Source organism: Anser anser (assembly GCF_964211835.1).
Source record: "Anser anser genome assembly, chromosome: 3".
In the NCBI taxonomy this organism is placed as follows: domain Eukaryota; kingdom Metazoa; phylum Chordata; class Aves; order Anseriformes; family Anatidae; genus Anser; species Anser anser.
In genome coordinates, this window is record NC_139722.1 from 71,399,026 (window position 1) to 71,419,528 (window position 20,503).

At 35.0% G+C, this 20,503-nt stretch overlaps 1 protein-coding gene across 2 annotated transcripts in view; it reads right to left on the reverse strand.

Moving 5' to 3' along the window:
* Positions 1–20,503, reverse strand: part of ADGB (androglobin) — a 118,388-nt gene that overhangs the window by 32,572 nt on the left and 65,313 nt on the right. For both annotated transcript variants that reach the window (XM_083832557.1, XM_083832558.1), the window contains 8 exons: positions 19,872–20,013; positions 17,459–17,573; positions 14,802–14,969; positions 12,582–12,720; positions 7,490–7,684; positions 4,169–4,262; positions 1,916–2,050; positions 1,601–1,754 (listed from right to left, as the gene is read on the reverse strand). In XM_083832557.1, coding sequence (XP_083688683.1) covers positions 1,601–1,754; positions 1,916–2,050; positions 4,169–4,262; positions 7,490–7,684; positions 12,582–12,720; positions 14,802–14,969; positions 17,459–17,573; positions 19,872–20,013 — 1,142 coding nt within the window. The remainder of the gene's footprint in view (positions 1–1,600; positions 1,755–1,915; positions 2,051–4,168; positions 4,263–7,489; positions 7,685–12,581; positions 12,721–14,801; positions 14,970–17,458; positions 17,574–19,871; positions 20,014–20,503) is intronic.

The following is a 20,503-nucleotide window of genomic DNA, read 5'->3' on the forward strand; positions in this document are numbered from 1 at the left end:
ATAAAACAATCGCAGGGGTTTTTATTTATGTTTCATAACTGATGGGGGAAAGGTAATGTACTTGAGGACTACAGAACTATGATGTTACTTTTTTAAAATGGACAAAGTTGCCTAGAAAACTATCAGACAGCATAGATTTAATGGCTGGAAATATTATGAAATAAATAATGAAATGAACCACTTGCAACCCCCTCAACAAAGCAAAAAGATTATTAATAGCAAAAAAGTCATATACCAATCAAGTTTCCTTGTATAGGAAAGCACATGACAGGAATGAAGGAGAAATGATAGACATCATATATCTTGCCTTGAGTAAGACACCTGACACTGTTTCTCTGATCATTCTTATAATTCTACAGAAATGCTGTCGTAATGAGGAAACTAGAGTGGATGTTGGATAACCACTTCCAAAAAGCACATATTCATGACCCAGTTTGGAAAAGAAGGTCGCAGTCAGTGAGATTTCAAATATCTACACCTAGAACTGTTTTCATTCAATACTTCTGTTAGTAATGTGGATGGTGGAAGGGAAAATATATGTTTAATTAACTGATAACATGAAGCTAAGGATTGTAACTTATGTAAGGATTGTAACTTGGATTGTAACTTGTAAGGATTTTGTCTCCTTAGGAAGACAAAATAAGAATCCAAAGTTATTTTAAACCAGGGAAACAGTCAAAAAAAAAAAAAAGGCATTAAAATCAATAGTGAAATACAACATATTTAGTCAAGAACAATAAACTACAAGATTCAGTTCTTCAGAAAAGCACCTAGGGCTACAGCAGTATGAGTCAAAAATGCCGTTGCAAAAAAAGGGAAAGCATCACAGCCAGATTTATAAGGCGAAGTAAGCCCACCCACAAGACATGTAAACTAATCATTTCTTGCTCATCATTTGTATGGCCTTCAGTAAATCCTTGGTGCAAAGCTTTTTGTGCTCAGAGTTGTACATCATAAACAAGAAACAATGAGAACAACTGGGAAGAGTCCAGAGGAGAAAGTAATCAAGAGCGTAGGAAACATACCTTGCAAGACCGAGCAAATTGTCATTAGCCTAAAGACAAAAAGGCAGGAGGAGGGGAAAGTGTGATACTTATTTAACTACATTTATTTATTTATTTCCAGAAGCAAATTACTCTAATGATTCTTAGAGACTTTGAGAGGGAGCACATCTAAAGCTGTATTTGGCATCAGCACTACAGTTATCATTAGCACCTGAAGAAGCATGTAATTTAATAATTGCAAGCATGCCTTATAAAAGGCTATTTGTGCCACATTCTTAGTTTGGTCCTTGAGTCTTCAAGGTTATCCTGGCAGGTGAACAGCATCAGCCACAGCAGCCAAGTTGCTCTTGATTAGCACAGCTCAGGGAAATTGGGTGATAGCCGCCCTTTAGAATTGATCAAAAATAACCAAAGAAAATTAAGACTATTCTTTCCACATTAAATTTAGCATGGAAGAAGGTCATTGACAGTCTGTTTAAACTTGCTAGTAAATATGGGTGTACTTCTAAGCAGAACGTTACAATTTAGCTGAAAATATCTACAGAATTCAGGCAATCATTATTAAAATACTTTCCGTCACCACTCTTCACATTTACCTTATTTTTGGGATAAACCTGAGGTGTCACTTTGAAAAAGACATGTGGCATTTCCTCCAGAGTGTCATTATCAACTACATGAAGTCTACAGGAAGGGATAGTGGTATACATCTTTGGCACTATAAGCATATCTTCTGGAACAATAAATATTTCCCTAAAATAAAATAAAAATTACATTCAAAATATTTTCACAAATTAAGTGATTTATGTAACATGTTTTAAAAACATGTTTATGTTTTTAAAACAGATTAGGAAAAACGCAATGTATCAATATTATTTCCTCATAAGAATCATATAAGGCTGTATGAAACTCACCTAAAAATCACAAACCAAATATTTGGTGGCTGATCAGCATATGTTACAGCATAGTCGGCAAAAGAGACCTTACACCACTCATCTTCATAGCAAGGAAAATTTTCAACTGACTTACAGTTTTTTTTAAACATCTCTCTGGAAAGCAGAAAAAGAGATAAACATTTAAATCTAATGAGGAGGGGACATATATCTTGACTTTGACTTATACTAATCATAAGCAACACTGGTTTGCATCTGACCGTAACTATAAATGTGGTTATTAAAGGTTTTACTACTACTACTATCTTCTCTGTTAGTTATTCACACTAAAAATGTAACAAATCAGGTAGAAAATGTGCTCTTTAGGTTCAAGAACTAATAGCCTGTAATGGCTGATACTTACATACAAATATTTGTATCTATCAGTCTATCTATCAGTCTATCTGTGTGTACATTTGTTTGTTTTTATTAAAAATACATATATATCCGTAAGTATAACTTCCATTTCTTTATATTAAGCTGTCATCTTAAAGCTGTAGCATCATTAGGAGATTAAAAAATAAACATCTTTCTGGTGGTTTTTTTTTTTTGGGTGGGGAACAAGACAGCAATAAAAATAAAACCAAACAAATTTAAATGTGATTAAAATTGTTCCTTACATATAGGAAGGAACCTAAAAGAGTAACTTCAAAAGTTATTCTTTAGGCCAATAATCTTTTAGGTGTTATTAAGTTCTACGAAATTAGAGCCAACCTGACCGGCACCTAACTGACACCACGAAGTTCTATTTATCATTTGTAATATCAAAAGTTAATGTTCCCAAAACATGTCCAACTCTTTCAATTGCTAAAATATTATCAGCCAAACCTGGACAATGGTACTTTGATGTTTTGTTATCCCTAGACAGCAATTAAAATTACACAAACTATCCTCACAACCATGCTTTTAGCAATGATAACAGTCAACCTTGACATTTAATTAAGATGAGCCACAGACTGGATCCAAATATTGCCAGAAGTAGTTTAAAGCAGGATGCTTTGAAATCTTAGTCCACAAAGTTTTGCAAAGGTTCCTTCTGCTACTGATAAACACCACGCTTGGACAGCCCCAGATTTGTGAACTCCTTGAAAATTACAGTATGGACAAATATAGTGAGCTTCTCACCAAGAATGTGGGATGTATAATGACAAACAGATGGTAACTCTAGCTTAATCTAGTTTAGGACATTTTAGACCAGTTGTTTGTATTGTAAAATGGTACTGCTTCTGCCCTGTGGTATGTCTGGGGTTCGAGTATGGGGAAAACTTTTACCCTAACACTGAACTCCTGAAATTCCTGCATGTAACTTTACTGGCCAAGGTGCTAGATTATTATATTAAATTCAGTTGTTCAGATCAGTTGTTAAAATATATATATGTATTTCAAAAAATAATAATAATAAAATCATAGTAACATGATTTTAACAGTCAAATACATCCCCTGAGATGATGCCTGAGAATCAGTCCCATATGTTTTAAAAAGATATACCCCCATGTGAGTGTTCCTCAAATTGCTGGGTTATATGGAGTGAGGATTTGTATCCACAGCCAGTAATTATTGCTAGTTTTCACTCCTCAACCTTAGCAGAGCTGGTCTACTGCTGGATTGGTCGTGTGAACACTTGCAGAGATAATTTTTAAGGACTTTGTAAAAATACATGATCCCCAAAGGCAGTCATGCTTGAAAATGATTTAAGAAACACTGTTGAAATTACTGCAGCTATCTTTGCAAAAGCTGTTATTAAATATCAGGGAACACAAACACTTTCTTTCAAGCAAGTGCTGCAAACAGAGCCCCCAGTGATATAAATTATGCTAGAATTAAATAGCCTTTCTAATGTCAGTCATGATTCCTTAAAATGAATCAGAAGCATGAATCAAAAGGTTTCTTTAAATCATCTGGATAGATGTTTAATCAAAGAATCAGCATCAGATTTATACATATGAAACAGCCTACTGGATATTAAAAAAAAAAAAAAAGTACAGAAGAATACAGATAATATTCTAGTTCAAGCTGTAGGAAAAAAACCCTCTAGTAACATCCTTACCTAGTGATTAGAAGTGATATAGTTTTATTCAAGTAAATAAAGCACACAGAATAAAGCAGAGCATGTCTTCGTGGAAAGCATCTCATCCTTTTCAACAAAGTTTAGTACATTTATTTTGTGAAACAGCAATTTATGGCAATTCTATGGAACTGGCACCAATAAAATAGTTGAATTGATAACTTCATTACCTTAACAGTATTACAGCACACTGTTCAAAATTTAACTCAATTGCAGTCCACAATTTTTGCAAGGTTTCTTTGACAATAGTGTTTTCTTTAGTACCTAGAAATAATGAAATAAGTTAGAAAAATGTATGTAGCACCTACATTTTTATTGTTTTTAATATACACCTGCCAAATACTCATGAAAAACCTTACTTGCACAAATTAATTTTCTTACGTATCATTAGAACCTTATTTGGAATTTTACAGAGGTTTCACAGAGCTGATAACTACTTTTTCCTTTGATAGAGGAAAACTTCTTTATCATCACCTTTGTACTTTTAGTACTCCTACAACATCAAAAATGATGTGACTAATATTTTCTGATTTACAGACCTTCACCATAACATGTTGCATTGATATGAGATTATTTCTGTCCTCAGAGAACACACTGTTTAGCTCTCAGTAGCAATTATAATACTAAGAGGCAGGTGCCTAGGCAATCTGTGAAGCTAAAAAGAAGAGAATCAAACAGCTCTAGGGGATAATTCACCCCACCCATGCCTGATACCTCCCAGATGACAGCCTGTCTTTCCATCTGAGGATGTCTACTTCCATCTGGAGAATGAAGATGAAGACTAGGCAACTGTTTTAGACCTCTAACATTTAACTTTCTAAGACTAAAGTTATGTGAAATCCTCCTTTATTGCATAAACAATTAATGAAAAAATAAACAAAACAGTAAGAAGATGGGGAAAAAGTTACACTTTACCACAATGACAAGTAAGGGAGAAAAAAAAAATAGATAGTGGCAAAAAAGAGAAGAATAGTATGACAAAAAAAAAAAAAAAAAGGCCAAACAGCAAAGCACTGTAAAGAAAATACCTCAATTAAAAGTAGCAGTGTAGAGGTTAATCAGGGGAAGCTAAGACATTATAGAAAATTAAAGAAAGGAGTTGAGGTACTCATATATAGTTAAAAAGATAAAACTCTAGAATCTGAATCATCAAAAGAGCAGATTCCAGGCTCTGGTATTTGTAGGAGTTAACACAAGTGAAAGCTTACAAGAACTCCTAATTTACAAATGGCACTTTTTATAAATTAAGAAGACACTAGACTACTTGGTGGAAAAGCTTAAGTAAGACTGGGTGCAGGTGATAATCTGGGAGAAAGCCGGCACTAGATTTACTGATGAGGAGTTGAAAGTTTGGAAGATAACTCGAGTAGATCAACAGGTGCAGGTAAATATACAAGAGAGAGAACCCTAGCAATGATGCTAGGTCAGGAAGGAATTTCTAGCAGACGGGGATGACTTAGTAAAAGGTGACCATGTATCTCAAAACAGAGCAGTTTTCTTTGTCAAGATCCTCAGACATTCATATACTGTAAGGCTAGAAGGTATCTTTGTGATCTGACTTTCCATATAACTGCCTGGTTAACATGTTAAATGCTGTTTCATCACATGTAAAGAATTAAGCCTTTTTTGAATTGGATGTGTATTTTTGATTTTACAATTTTCAGTGATGAAAACCCAATACAACTCTTGTTTTATTCCGGTAAATACCTTATACTTTTTAAAACAAGTACCTCTTTTTCTAGTTTGAATGTGTCTGGATTCAACTTGTAATCTTTGAATCTCAGACTAAAGACCTCATTAACCCTTCAGATCTCAGACTAAAGACCTGTTTGCTATCAAATTCCTTTTCTCATGTGGATACTTACAGATTATAATGATGTAATTCTTAATCTTCCATTTTGTCAAATTCAAAACTAACAGTATACAAGTACAAGACCCTTCTTTAATCATGATCCTTACAACTCTACCCAGATCCGGTCACCTATCTTTCTTCTTGGATTGCAGACACTGCAGCTGGACACAGTAGTCCAACTAAGATGATAGAATTGCTGGCTAAGAAATGTAACACGAGTCTTCAACTGCTATGTAAGATACCTCTATTTACATACCTAAGAATGAAGCATAGCATCAGCATAAGATCTTTTGAACACAGGATCAGCCTTTGATGCTGTGTTCTGCTGATTATCCATTACATTCCTCAGGTGCTTGTATGGACTTGTTGGGAGAGGAATTGTATTTATTCACTATCAGTCTCTCCTACACATTGCCCACAGGACACTGAAATGTAGGTAATGTGACTCACAAAAGAGTTTCCAGCAGAACTGTAACAGCCTGTCATAAACTGGGTATCTGACTAGGTTTTTTAATGATGATCTCTGGCTTCAAATAGAATGAAAATACAGAGTTATGACCGTAGAAAGACTAAATTTAGATTGGCTAGACTATGAATGCTCCAAATACTTCATCAATATCATAATGCTGTTTGAAATGGTTATGCCAGCTTTTATAGAATTATACATGATACATGATTAATAAGAGTTTTTCTTTATGTTCTCTGAGCTGAAATGGTCATGGTTTGTGGAGGTCCTCTTGAAGAGAGCTTTTCTGCCTCCCCTAAGTGTGCTCTGAATTCAAATCTATGAAAAACAAACCATAATGATCCTCAGAAGCACACAAAGAAAGGATTTTAGGCCAAAGCTTAGTTGGATTTGTTGTTTAAGATCTTTCTCTCTCCCCATCTCCGATCACCTTTTCTCACTTTTTCACTTGTACACTCACACCACCTTTTCCTACTACCTTTATCAGAACATTTCTTTAAACCAGTTTAAAATCATTGGAAATACTAAACTCTGCCAATGACATTTAGGTTTCTTAAAGCCTAAGTTCAAATTGTTATTTGCTATACACATTAAAACAAAAAACAAAACAAAACAAACAAAAAAAGACCAAGAAAATAAAACACAAATACACATGAATGTACAGACTGAGAAACTCTCCAAATGTATTACTTTATTAATTTCCTTAGGATTCTGTCATCACAGGTGTCCATACACATTTTCCTGTAATTCCTACTGTATGTCTCATCACAAATCAACATGACAGTGTTAAAATATAGTTTAGAAAAACACAGACAAACCTACTTGTTGCAATGATGTAAAAGAAGGACACATACATATTTAAAACCTTTACTTGCTTTTGTAGAAAATAAACATTTAACCCAGCTCTAAGCTAAAACTATCTTCATGTAGATTCTGCTTTAATATTTATGGAAATCAATGGCAGTTGTCTTACATTACTTTTTAGAATCATATGTGCTAAGTGGCTAGGTTGAACACTTCATAGATTTATATGAGATTATTCATTGAACTATAATGTTCTACTGCATTTTGGTTCACTTTAACCAGGTATAATTAGGAACCAAATCTTTAAATATTTGAACAAGATGAAGCATGAAATATTTTTTTTTAAAAAGCTACTTTTAAAGGACACACCTGGTTTTCTGCTGTTCAGTACTTTCCTCACATAAGCCCCCCTCCAAATGGCTTGGAGTTTAAGAGCCGCTGCTTCTTCTTCAAAAGTGGGAATTCTTTTCTGCCAGCTACCAGGGGAATTAACCTCAGAACTCTCCGAAGTAAGGGTGAGAGAATGAGCAACATCGTTAAAGCTGGAAGTCCTGTAGCTGCTTGCTATGAAGTGAAAAAATAAACAAATGATTTGAGAGCTATATTAGAGAAACACAGTGGTTTATGCATGACTTCCATATATGACAAAAATGTGTCTCCTAAAATTTTCCTTCTATAATGATAAAAATAGACACCACATACTGTGTAATTATAAAGTTAGCATGCAGCTACTATGCTACTGCCAAATACCAAATCATCAAGTCCTTACTTCTTTTTACAGACAGCTATTTCAGTGTATTTTTAAAAAACAAATCTTTTAATATAATTTCAAAATAACCTTCCAAACATAAGCCAATAGAATTTGATGCATCAAAGCCTAAATCTCCATATAGCTTAAGAGCCTCGTAACATTTTAAGTGATTCTATCTCTCAATCTGATCATTTTATGAAGTAATAATTTAAACATTAACATTATTCAAAATATTATATTCAGCCTTTGCTAAGGAGCTGTAGATTAAGGGTAGGATCTATGATAAAGTGGAAGCTCATTTATCTGACTCGACTTTCTGTTATCAAGGAGTTTTTGAGTGGAACAGAAATCAGTAGGATCTGAAAAATTACTAATGAACTCTCTGAAGGAATCCTTGCCTAGAATTAGCATCCTGGAAGCCATCAGTACCAGGATTTAGGGAAAGGGTATGGGGAGCAGCACTACAAGGAAGCAGTGCCAGGAGGCCAGTTTGGAACTGCAACAATGTACAGTGAGGAGGGTGAGACAGAGAGAGGGGAAGGAAACTGTGCTCCAAAATGAAATACCAACAAACAAAAAGGAGGAGAGAGCGCTGCTTGAAATGTGGGACACACTAGCTTAAGAAAAGATAATGCTGTCATCAACTAGAAGATCACACATTTCAATCTAATCTCTTGTATCAAACATTGATAAGATTGATTGCTTCCAACCATCAATCCTCATTATTGTCTTATTTCCAAAACCCAGAAAGCTTTTTTAGTATCTAGTGGTTCTGAAACACTCTGTGTAGTGGTGTTACACAACACCACTTCAACAGAGAACAGATCAGAACTCAACAAGATTCACGGTACAGCCACCTTTATAAGATAGAAGCTTGTAAGCACAGAATAATATAGACTGGAGGGGACCATTGGAGGCCATCTGGTCTAATCTGTGAGGCTAAAGAATACATGGGTATACAGTCAATTAAATGTTGAGTTGTTTCTAAATATACAAATACGGTAACTTGGATGCAGTCGTGCACAGAAATGACAAAACCTTACTACTTATTCATGTGAACTGTCAAAAGTTACACCAAATCAGGGTGAAAACTGGAAACACTGATTGTGAAACACTGAATGTTTTGTAAAATTACATGTTCTTAAATATGTATTTTTTTATTTATTTTTCAAATACATTTTCATAAGAACAAAAATATTTTGATTTGTAACATGAGTCAAAGTAATGCTAGACAAAATTAAATATTCTGATCTATAAGCTTTGTTTTGACTTCACATTTCTCAGTATTTTGTCTTTTAAACAGAGATGTGTGGTATTGTGAAATGCTTTAAATCAAAAAATATTCACTAGGGGATGCTTCAAATGATCAGCATTTGACATTACAATTAAACTGATTCATCAGGAATTTCTGACCTGTTTTATTTGTTAATTACAAGATACACTGCTATTAATAAAACTGAAGTTCTCCAAGCAGCCTAACAAAACTTAGTTCAACAGTGAAATCAGTTGCAATTTTCTCCTGATAGCGTGGATACTGTAGGCAATGCAATATAATGCTTTTATTGATTAGGTCCATTTTGCATATAGTACTAGAGAGACACTTTACATATTCAGTCAATTAGTGGCAAACCTTCCCTCCCCTGTATTGGAACTCAAGTTCGAATCCAAACAGAGTGGAAGAGGAAACAAATGTCTACAGTTATCCCTTCAGTCCCACCACATAACTGTGTGATCACCCTCTTAACCACTATTTCAAGAAAGAAAAGCTTGTTCCAGGAGAGAACAGGGCCGGTATAGGATTTCTCAAAAATGGTTTACACAGATAACCTTATAGCTAACAGCTTGACTTCTAGACAAGATAAAGTTTTAGACCAGAAGATTCTTACAGAACTGCACTCAAAAGGTACTCTACAACTTTATAGCTGGAATTTATCCACAAGAAAGAAATGTAACCTTTGAATTGTGCCTAAATGATTGTCAAGTGACCAAGACTCTAGACTTAGAAATCAGTGCCAGAGACTGAGTTAGTGAACTGGGTTGGCTCATTACAGAGTCCAAGAAAACCAGTAAAGAGTAAGCAGAGGGAGCGTGCAACAGAGAGCAGCCAAGCAGCATTGAACTGTTAAGACCGTCTCACCTTGTCCCATGTAACGTCATCCTGATAGGCTTTCTTTTCTAAGAAGCATCACACACCTCCGTAAATTCAATATCTCATGATGCCCTGAAATTCTGCAGTCTCTTATCTACTCTCTCTCTCCAGAAAACCATAGAACAGCCATGACATGGAGAAGCAATCAGCTTCAGAACCTTCTATCTTTTTGTCATACTGCATGGACTTTCACACCTCCTGTGGCTCCTGTGCTAGCTGTTCCATAGGGGTGGATGGTATTTGGCAGACAGATCAATGTCACTAAGTTGTTTTCAGGGTGACTTCTCAGAAACTTTGCCAGAAAGGGCTACTAACTGCAGTACATTGTGACATACCTTGCCCTGGGCAAGTCTTGTGGTGTATTTAGCACACTGTGCAAAATGAATATGCTAATACAAAATGGAGGTGGCATTTAAAGTTCAGACTTGCATAGATCTACCCTCAGACACAGACAACAAAAAGATTTTACTCATCTATTACGGTACTTTACAGTGATAACTGTTAGTTTTCAAAGGATTATAATTCAAGTTGTTATACGATCTGTGCAACTAACCTGACAATGCAGCAGTGTTGTTGCAGGCCAGATAAACCAGGTCCTTCTAGGCATTCCTATAATGCATTTGTCACTTGTGCTTTCCTACTATCTACCTATTTTTTCCCCCACCATTTGGCTTGCTTTATGCTTTTTCAAATGTAGCTGTCTCCATTACTTTAGCATTCTGGGATGGAACCTGAACAAAAGCATGCACTTACTCTAATGCAATCTTTATCAAGCAGGGCAAAATATATACATCCAAAGGTAAATAAAGGCAAAGTGAAACAATTCACTTTCCAACTTCTTGTGATTTAGGTCTGGAAAAGCAACAAAATTAAAAAGATAAATTTTACACTGTAGGAAAGCAAACTGAAATAAAAATTTTCTTTGCCATATATTTCTTCCACTTTTTATGATTTAGGTGGAGAATCAAAACAAACAAACAAAAATAATCTGCCACACTATACCTTATAATTCAGTAACATGTATGACGTCTTTGCTATATGAAAACTTCATATATTCTAGCTGTGTTGATTATTCAAATCTAATGTAAAAATACCTTCTTGTTTATTGTTGACAAGTACTTAATATTGGATTTTTTTTTGGAATACAGAAATTAGTTGCACAATCATCTTGAAAAATGTGACAGGTGTCGACTTCAAGTATTGTTACAAGTGTCAACAGACGGGCCCTTATAACTTTTACTCTTGTCTTAGAATATAAGTCTGAAAAACACATTGAGTTATGCAGTCATTCTGTCCGACTCTTCATCTTTTGTATATCAAAAACAATAACCTTCAGAAGAGAGATTTGGAGGAAAATCCCCATTAAAGCAACAACAGAGACAAATATAGGTGCTTTCTCAAAATTTATTACATTATTTTGTCAGTAAATATATTCATGTAAATTTTAATGAAGTTTTTTTATACCGACTTTCCAAAATAAATTGACTAATGAAAGGAAAGTAATATCATTTTTTTGTTGACCAAGAGCAAAGACTTCATATTGTAAGTTCATAACTGCAGAAGGGGAAGATAAGTAACCCTGAAAGAATGATCTTTAAATGGTGAAAATGCATCTTCATGCCAATTTTTCAGATTAATTCTTTTTGTCTTGTTATGAAGCCATAAACATAAAGCTTACATTAATAAAATAAATATTAATAGATTAAAAAGTTACACAGATAGTAAAACAAGTCTATGGAAATGGAAAAGAGCCATGTATCTGGCTGCCAGGTGAACTTAATTCTAACTCCTTATGCCTCCAGCCTGCATATAAAATGAGGAAAAGAACCTGCAATGAGAGAATTATTCTGGGAACGGGAACCAGCAAAGCCTGCACACGTTATTGCCCCATTCAGTGTCACCAAACTTCCTGTCACATTCCCTATAATATCATGATCCCTCCCACAGTACCTTCAGATAGCTAACATACCCTAATCACAGACTGGAGATGAGGTGGACAGTGCTGTAGCTAGTTCCCACACTACACGTGTGACTAGCCAGAATACTAGCCAGCAAACACAATGATTTGGCAACTAATAGGCTTCAAAAAAAAAAAAGGGGGGGGGGGGAGGAAAGGGGGAGGGAGAGCTGGTAATCAATCCACCACCAAGAAATAGAACTTGCAGTAAAGGTAGTAACTTGAGCCTTCCCTTGTTCTCATTTCATGTACACTGTAGCTATTTGAATTCATTTCAGATGATAATTTGAAAGAGATCCATGAACTGCAGTATACCAGGTAAAATAAAGTATCTGTAAGTGCTCATTAATACTGACAAATGCAATTCAAAGAAGACAAAGAGCGATTTTATAAATTAATAAAACATAAACATACTTTCTGGAACAAAGACAAGGATTAGTTCTATTATCAGATCTGTCAGAAATCTTGGGCATCTCATAGGAAACAAACCATTTCTCATTCTTAATGAACCAGGAGAGAAAACACAAGATTAGTGAAGAGTTAATTCCCTCCAAAATAAGAATGGCAGATATGTTTGAAGTGATTAACAATACTGGTCCAGTACCTGAAGACACACTGTCATCCTCAAAAATCTCAGTATCTTTAAAATCCAAAGTGAAGGACCTGAAGGCAAATTTATATCTGTAAGGAACCTTCTTGCCCAACACATATTTAATCAAATACCAAAATGCACTATTGAAAACCTAAAATCAAAAAGAAGAAAAACATTTATCAGAGAATTATTCATTTTTAAAAGCTGATTTATATTGTTCCTCATTAAAGTTGCAAAAACTGTTTAATTTTATTTTTCATTACATGTTTAAGTTCCTCTCATACAGTAACTGAAAATTAGTCCTCACTGTGGAACTACAGTGCTTCATGCCAGCAATCAAGAGAAAACCTGTTTCGTATCTGACTTGTTAAATACAGGACAGAATGTAAAGCATGTTTTTATCATCCCAAAATAGTTTATCAGTCTATGTAAAGTGAGCTGATTGTCTCAGACCAGAGGATGTAAGAACACACAATTGCCATCATGACAAATGACATTCTTATTAGAACAGAGACAAGCAACTAAATGGGCATACTGAATTAATCGATGGTACCACTATTAAAAGTAAGAATATACTGATGGATGAAAGGGGAAAACTTGGTGTCTTATTTATAGGACTAAAGTGATGTTTTCATTCTCAACACCTTGATGCTCTTTAACAAGCAGAAATGTAGTCGCTTTTTCCATCCCTAGCTAGATCAGATATTTTAAAGTGTGTTTTTCAGAGCCTGTCTCACAATTTGAACTAAAGAACAGGGTAATAACTCAATGGAAAAATATTTATCTGATAATTTTTCTCTTTCATTGACCTTATTTCCAAATTGTTCTGCTTTCTGGAAACATTTTATCTCCAGTTATGTATAGTAATATTAATAAAAACTTCCTTTGAAAAAATTAACACTGGTGAAGAGAGAAATTACTTTAATACATGTTTATATTCAGAATCATTTTTCATTGTCTATATTAAAGATAGATTATTTCCATATTTTCATTCATGAATCACTGTTGGCTAATTCAGTGCCTCTCATTTATTCTATTTTATTTTTGTTTGTTTGTTTTTCTTATTCCTTTACAAATATATATACTGGTTTTGTGAGGGGAGAAGAGAGATGCCTCCTGAATTTTTCTTCAGGTCCCTAAGTTTTACACATTTCATAGTAGAAAATACATTTAAAATTTGTATTTTCTTTTTCAGAGGGGACTTTTTGGACTTGGGAGAGAGTCCAAAGCAATGCATTGTCCAAATGCAAGTCCAAATGCAGAGAGTCCATGTTGGACTTGGCATGAAAATTGGCTCTTTCATAAGAGATGCACCTGGAACCGCTTATAGTTCTCCTGTTTTGCTGATTTTGAGCCTGGTATCAAGCCTTTACATCAAAAAAATGACTTAGGTGCTCTATTGTTTTAATATAATCGATTTTAAGAATATGGTGCCCTTTCTTCTACTCAGTCTTCTAAAATAAACAATCTGAACTGTGTGAACTTTCCAGTACTTTGATGAAAGTGAAACTGGAATATATAAAGCATTGACTGTAAACAAAAAAAAAGCTCTATCAGTACTGTCAACGTTTACATAGACATTAAAATGACCATACTTTCTTATATCATGTTTTTGTTGCACTCTTCATAATAATGAAAAGTTACAGTACAGAGGTCTACACAGAAAGTGTAACTTTTTTATCATGTATACAAAGACCATTGAATTCATCACACATACACAGCATAAAAGTGAAATAAGAATGTGGCAGTTTCAAAACAACACAAAATAAACTTGGAAATGGCATGCCTGAAACAAAAATTCATTGCTGTCTACAGGAACATATGTTGTATCAATGTTTTCCTGTACCATCAATATTAGGCACAGAAATGAATCATGTTGGATTTTTTTTTTTCCATTTCAGGTAGTGTTTTTTAAATCTAAACTTAAGTCATAAAATTAAATTGCTGATGTTTCGTGCCCCAAAAAGTGCTTAATGAAACTGACAAAACCAGAGGCTAAAATTTAGAGCACGTAGCGCACATATTAAAATGTGTTCATACTAAGAGAAGATAATTATGGTACACCATTGCAAGTTTCATTTATGCATTCACTTAATAATGAATGCCACATTTGAAACTGTTGTGATGTCCTTTTTAAAAGTATAGTCATTGGTTTGAAGTAGACAACAATGTTAAGCCGTTATCTGACTTCTGTAGCCTTTAGATACATGTTCATTAAAATTGTTTGTTCACCTTGAAGTGTTGTTCAGCCATTCCAGTACCATGGAGACCAGGAGGACAGTGAGCTAGTTTCAGCTCCTTCAAGGCTTCAGAAAGTTCAGGCTTATTGCTGAAATTATTTATCACATTACCAATAGCTTTCAGGATAGCTGTAGCTTGTTCTATAAATCTGAAGCTCTCCTGGGGAAAGAGCAGAAAACCAACCATTGTTAGCAAGATTGTTCTAAGATTTTCTTTTGTTTCATTTGTAGGCTGTGATAGTATACAAGGACTTTTTTCCTGTGCTGAAGTATTAATTTTTTCTTAAATCAACTGATTGTTGTTAATTTTATAAACAAAATCAATTATGTATTCAAAATTTAAATTTAATCAAAATTCAAAACATGCAAAATTTTACTGACTTTAGCTATTGAAATGAAAATATTACAACATTATAACAGGTAGCATAATGCATATCTATTACGGATTTTATTTTTCCTATATCTTTAGTTCTAGAACATTTATTCAAAAATAAGATGCATATATAAACTTTCTACTGCGGTGTTAAGATAACTGCTGTCATCTGAAATGCACAGCATCTTTTATATTATAAAAGGGTATAGATGAGTATTTGTGTCTTCCTGAATAAAAGTCCAAATACATGCTGCCTAAGTCATCATTAATCTTCATCAGGATTTCTGTGCAAAAATGTGGACACTTTCCTGCTAATGATACTCTGAAGTAAAGGGTATAGTCTAGCCAAAAGTCATTTTTTAATGCCACAGCTTCTCACATTTAAACCTCTTTGCTGCAATAAACATTGTAAATTTACCTAAGCTGTTTTAATGTCCAATTATGAGGACCCTGATTCACAGCATCACAGAACGTTTGAGGTTAGAAGGGACCTCCAGAGATCATCTAGTCCAACCCCTCTGCTCAAGCAGGGTCTCACCTAGAGCATGTTACACAGAATTGCATCCAGGCAGATTTTGAATATCTACAAAGAAGGAGACCTTACAAACTCTCTGGGCAGCCTGTTCCAGTGCTCTGTCACCCGAACTGTAAAGAAGTTCTTCCTCATATGGCGATGAAACATCCTGTGGTTCAATTTATACCCATTACCCCTTGTCCTATCACTGGTCACCACTGAGAAAAGTTTGGACCCATCCTCTTTACATTGTCCCCTCAGCTATTTGTAGAGGTCGATAAGTTCCCCTCTCAGTCTCCTCTTCTCTAGGCTAAGTAGGCCCAACTCGCCTAGTCTTTCCTCATAAGACAGATGCTCCAATCCCTTAATCATCTTCGTGGCTCTACGTTGGTCCATCTCTAGAAGTTCTATGTCTGTCTTGTACTGGGGAGCCCAGAACTGGACACAATACTCCAGGTGTGGCCTCACCAGGGCTAAGTAGAGGGGGAGGATCACCTCTCTCGACCTGATGTCCACACTCCTCCTGATTCAGGCTAGGATCACATTGGCCTTCTTGGCCACAAGGGCACACTGCTGGCTCATGGTTAACTTGTTGTCCACCACAACCCCCATGTCCCTTTCTGCAGAGCTGCTCTCCAGCAGGTCAGCCCTCAACCTGTATTGGTGCCGGGGGACATTCCTCCCCAGGTGCAGCATGCTGCACTTGCCCTTGTTGAACCTCACAAGGTTCCTCTCCACCCAACTCTCTAGCCTGTCCAGGTCCCTCTGAATGGCCACACAGTCTTCCGGTATGTCGGCCATTCCACCAAGCTTTGTATAATCAGCAAATTTGCTGAGGGTGCATTGTGTCCCTTCATCCAGATCATTGATGAATAAGTTGAATAGCTCTGGACCCAGTACTGACCGCTGGGGGACACCACTAGCCACAGGCCTCCAACTAGACTCAGCACCATTGAGCACAAACCTCTGAGCTCTGCCATCCAGCCAGTTCCCAGTCCACCCCACTGTCCACTCATCGATCCCACACTTCCAGAGCTTGCCCAGGAGGATCTACATTGCTATATAAATTTGTTGTTATACTCATCTTTTAATTTTATTTTACTGCACTACTGAGATCTAGAAGCTACACTCCCTCCCCATCTGTCCATGCCAAGTATTTGGGCATAGCACTTGCCAAAGAAATCTTGAAAATATAAATGTCAGTGATATCTGTCTGGAATGTATGCAACAAAGACCAAAAGCAGTAGTGATTACTCCCCGTGGCCTCTTATCTCAGTAATGAAAAATTGTTTGAATCAATTGTTTATTTTAGGGATAAAAGCTACTCTGCGACTCAGTGAGTAATATGTGATCTCATGGGACAAAACAAATGTTATTGATGTGACAATTTATTTTTACTAGACAGGTACGTTTGAATATGGAATTATATTTGTACATGTATTTTACCACATGCCTCCAACAGAGAACTTGTACACAATCTCTGACATATGTATTTCAGCAAGAGTATTTTGAGTATTCCATTCCACACTGCTGTTCTCTGTGAACTACTATACTATCTGATGCTTACTTCCACATTTATACAAGACAACTGTTGCAAAATCCAACTTGGTACTTGTTATAAAATATATTTCTTCTATCTATTCATCCATTTCATACTGAAACATAATAACTAAATGAAGATCCAACAGTACTTCACTTTAAAACTAAATAGCAGTCAGAAACAGCTTTAGCATGATGTTTGACTGGTTCTTGCTATGCATACCTTTTCTAGACTTGGAATCACAGCATCCTCTTCTCCAAAAACACATGGCACCATGCTACAGAGATGAATATGGTATCCTATGGGAGAACTTACTGTGAACAGCAGTATGTGTCGCCTACATTAAAGAAAAAAAAAAGTTTTGTTTTAAAGTCATAGTAAATCTTAGATTTTTCTTTTCATACAAACATTTGGCAAAAGTGAAATCCTTTCCTAGATTTTTCTAGCTCTTCAAATCCTGAATTCCTAATTTCTTGCTTTGCAAGAACTTCCAGGTATACGCTGTAGGTAAAATCAGAAAAGTCACTATTTTATTTGTTTATTGATTAGATTTTACTCTCTTTTCTATATCAAAATACATGATTTCAATATTTCAGGTGGATATACCCAAAATCCTTCAGTCAGGTAGCTACACTTAAAAACACATTTGCTTTAGAAAACTTTGATAGGAAGATAAATGTTCAGGTCATAAAAATAAATTAGACCATAATTTCCATGTTTGCAGCGGTAAAAAACAGAAAAATTTAACAGACGCTTGGTAGATGAACCTTTCAGATTGGTGGCTATGTGTAGCAACTGTGGGCCAAACCATCCAACTGTTATCTACTCAGGTGGCAAACAACAGAAATTCAGTATGTGTTATTGGCATATGCCCATCTTATTCTTGTTTAGCTCACCATACTCTACAACAGGTTCCAATCATAAGTCAAAATATTCCCAACTATGGTTATACAACACTGGGGTCTCAAGCTCCTCTCTCCAGTGAGTAATTTCCTACAGTCCCTCTGAAATACTTGGGAAATCTATTGCCATTAAATAGCGAAGTTTCATGGTCTTATATCATTGTCAGAATAGCATTTAGCTCAGTAGGTTTGTAAAAGCTGCAACTTTGTTTTAAACAGAGATAGAGCAGTGAGAATAAGAAAGGAGAGTTATATTGCTAACCACATCCCAAAAGATTTTTTTTAACCGTATCTTGTTTGGAGTGAAATGTGAGGTGTCCCCTGGCAACCAAGAGGCAGAGGGAAGAAACTGCCTTCCAGGCTGAGCAAGTCATTTCTCATTTAGAATGAAAAGGGGGCAGCAGTCAATAAACCCATTTGTTTCCCACACCTGCTGTAAATTAAGGCTTACTGAAAGCCTGAATAGAGGAGAGAGATTCAAAAGTGGGATGCTTAACTTTTAGAATTGCCTGTATCTCTAGTAGCTTTGAAGTTTGCAGGTGCAAGAAGAAGAATTTATTTTGGCTTCGCAGAGGACAGGGGTATGCAAATTTGGAAACTATGCTTAGGAAATGCACGTGCCAAAGAACTAACCTACAATCAGAATAGTATCTTTTCGATATTAATCCAAATCCAGACAATTAGAGAGCTATATTAAAGATCTAATTTTAATATCAACATGCTAGTGTTGTGTGGTTTTTTCTCTATGTGTATTTATTTGTTTGTTGTTTTAAGGGATTTAAAATATATGACACATATTTGATATATACTCAATTCTCTAAAGTACATTTTGTTGTACTCTAAGTATGCAGCATGATACTGATTTATATTTTAAGAAAGATAAATTATCTTAGGAGAACAGAAAAAAAAGCAAGCTGAAAATTCAGATCATTACTTTTCAAATACAGTTTGTGTCATCTTTTTGAGATAAAACTGGTGTGTTTCTATTTTTGGAAATGTAAAAGGCCTCAATGAATTAGTCAGCAACCTCCTGCTTAAGGCAAGATACAGTGATGTCATCTTCTTTCACTGAAAACATTTTCAGAAACTAACAAATATCAAAGGCTTTTGCCTTTTATCTATTTATTTTAATAATCAGGCAATGCTCTACACTACATATATGGAGTTACATATGAAGATATTACATTAAGCACATTATTACATTAAGCACTAGTAATACAGTTTTGGAACAACTTTAGAATGTGAGATAAGCTATGCAAGGCTTCTTGGATGCCATCAGAATTTCTCCTTTCATGGTTCATAAATCCTATTTCAAAAAAAGCTATGAACCTCCTGCATTATTCTTTCATAGTTCCACTAAAATTCCTAATCTTTTTATTTTTGTTGGCATTTTGAGAAATATCTCAAAATCATTCTAGTTAGAAATAATGTTAAGTAAAATTTGTATTCTAGTTCATAATATTTTTGTATTAAAACGTATAAACTAACAAACATGATTTGTCTTGCTAAGTACTCTTAAACAAGATCAAAAAGTTCAAAATCTTTATAAGGGCTTGGTTAATTTTTTTAAATTCCTAGCAATTTTGTAGTCTTACCAAATCTTAGCTATCAAACAGTTTGATATTTCAAAAACTTACGTTTTAGAAAATAAAACCTTAGTTACTATATAAAGTAAAAAATCATCTCAATCCCTAAGCATAAAGAAGCTTTCAGAAATGAAGGCTCATACATACCCAACAGGAAGATTTAACACAGTAGCTTTGGTTGCATATGTATGCATCTTCAGCACATGCTCCCCAGGAGTTGCACATTTCCAAGAGAAATATTCAACCATCAGCATTGCCTTTGAAGTACTAGAAGCTTCTTGTTTAGTAGCTATGATAAGAGAGAAAACCAAACAGAAACACCAAAACAAACAAACAAAACACAATTAAGGGGAAGGAATAACAGTAAAAATTATGTGAATAATTATGTAAACATTTATGTGAATATATATCTACCTTACAGTCATTGAGATCTGTATATAGGCTTTGATAATGAACAGAAAAGACGTAGCCATTAAAAATACTCAGGTGATACAGAATATGGCTAATTTGTACTATTTACCAGAAAACCACGGCTAAAACAAGGCATTGAAAGAATGTGTAAATTTGATATCTTCCAAGTCACTTAAAGATGCTCTAAAACTTCTTAAAAGTTTTAGAATGCATATTCTGTTATCTTGCAAAGAAAGTGAACACATATACAAAGCTTATATTCATACTATAGTTTAGTTATTTTAACAGGTTGATTAGGTTTTGGTATTGTTTTTGTTGTTGTTGTTTTGGTTTGGTTTTAAGATTTCTTTTGGTTCTAGCTGCTGTAC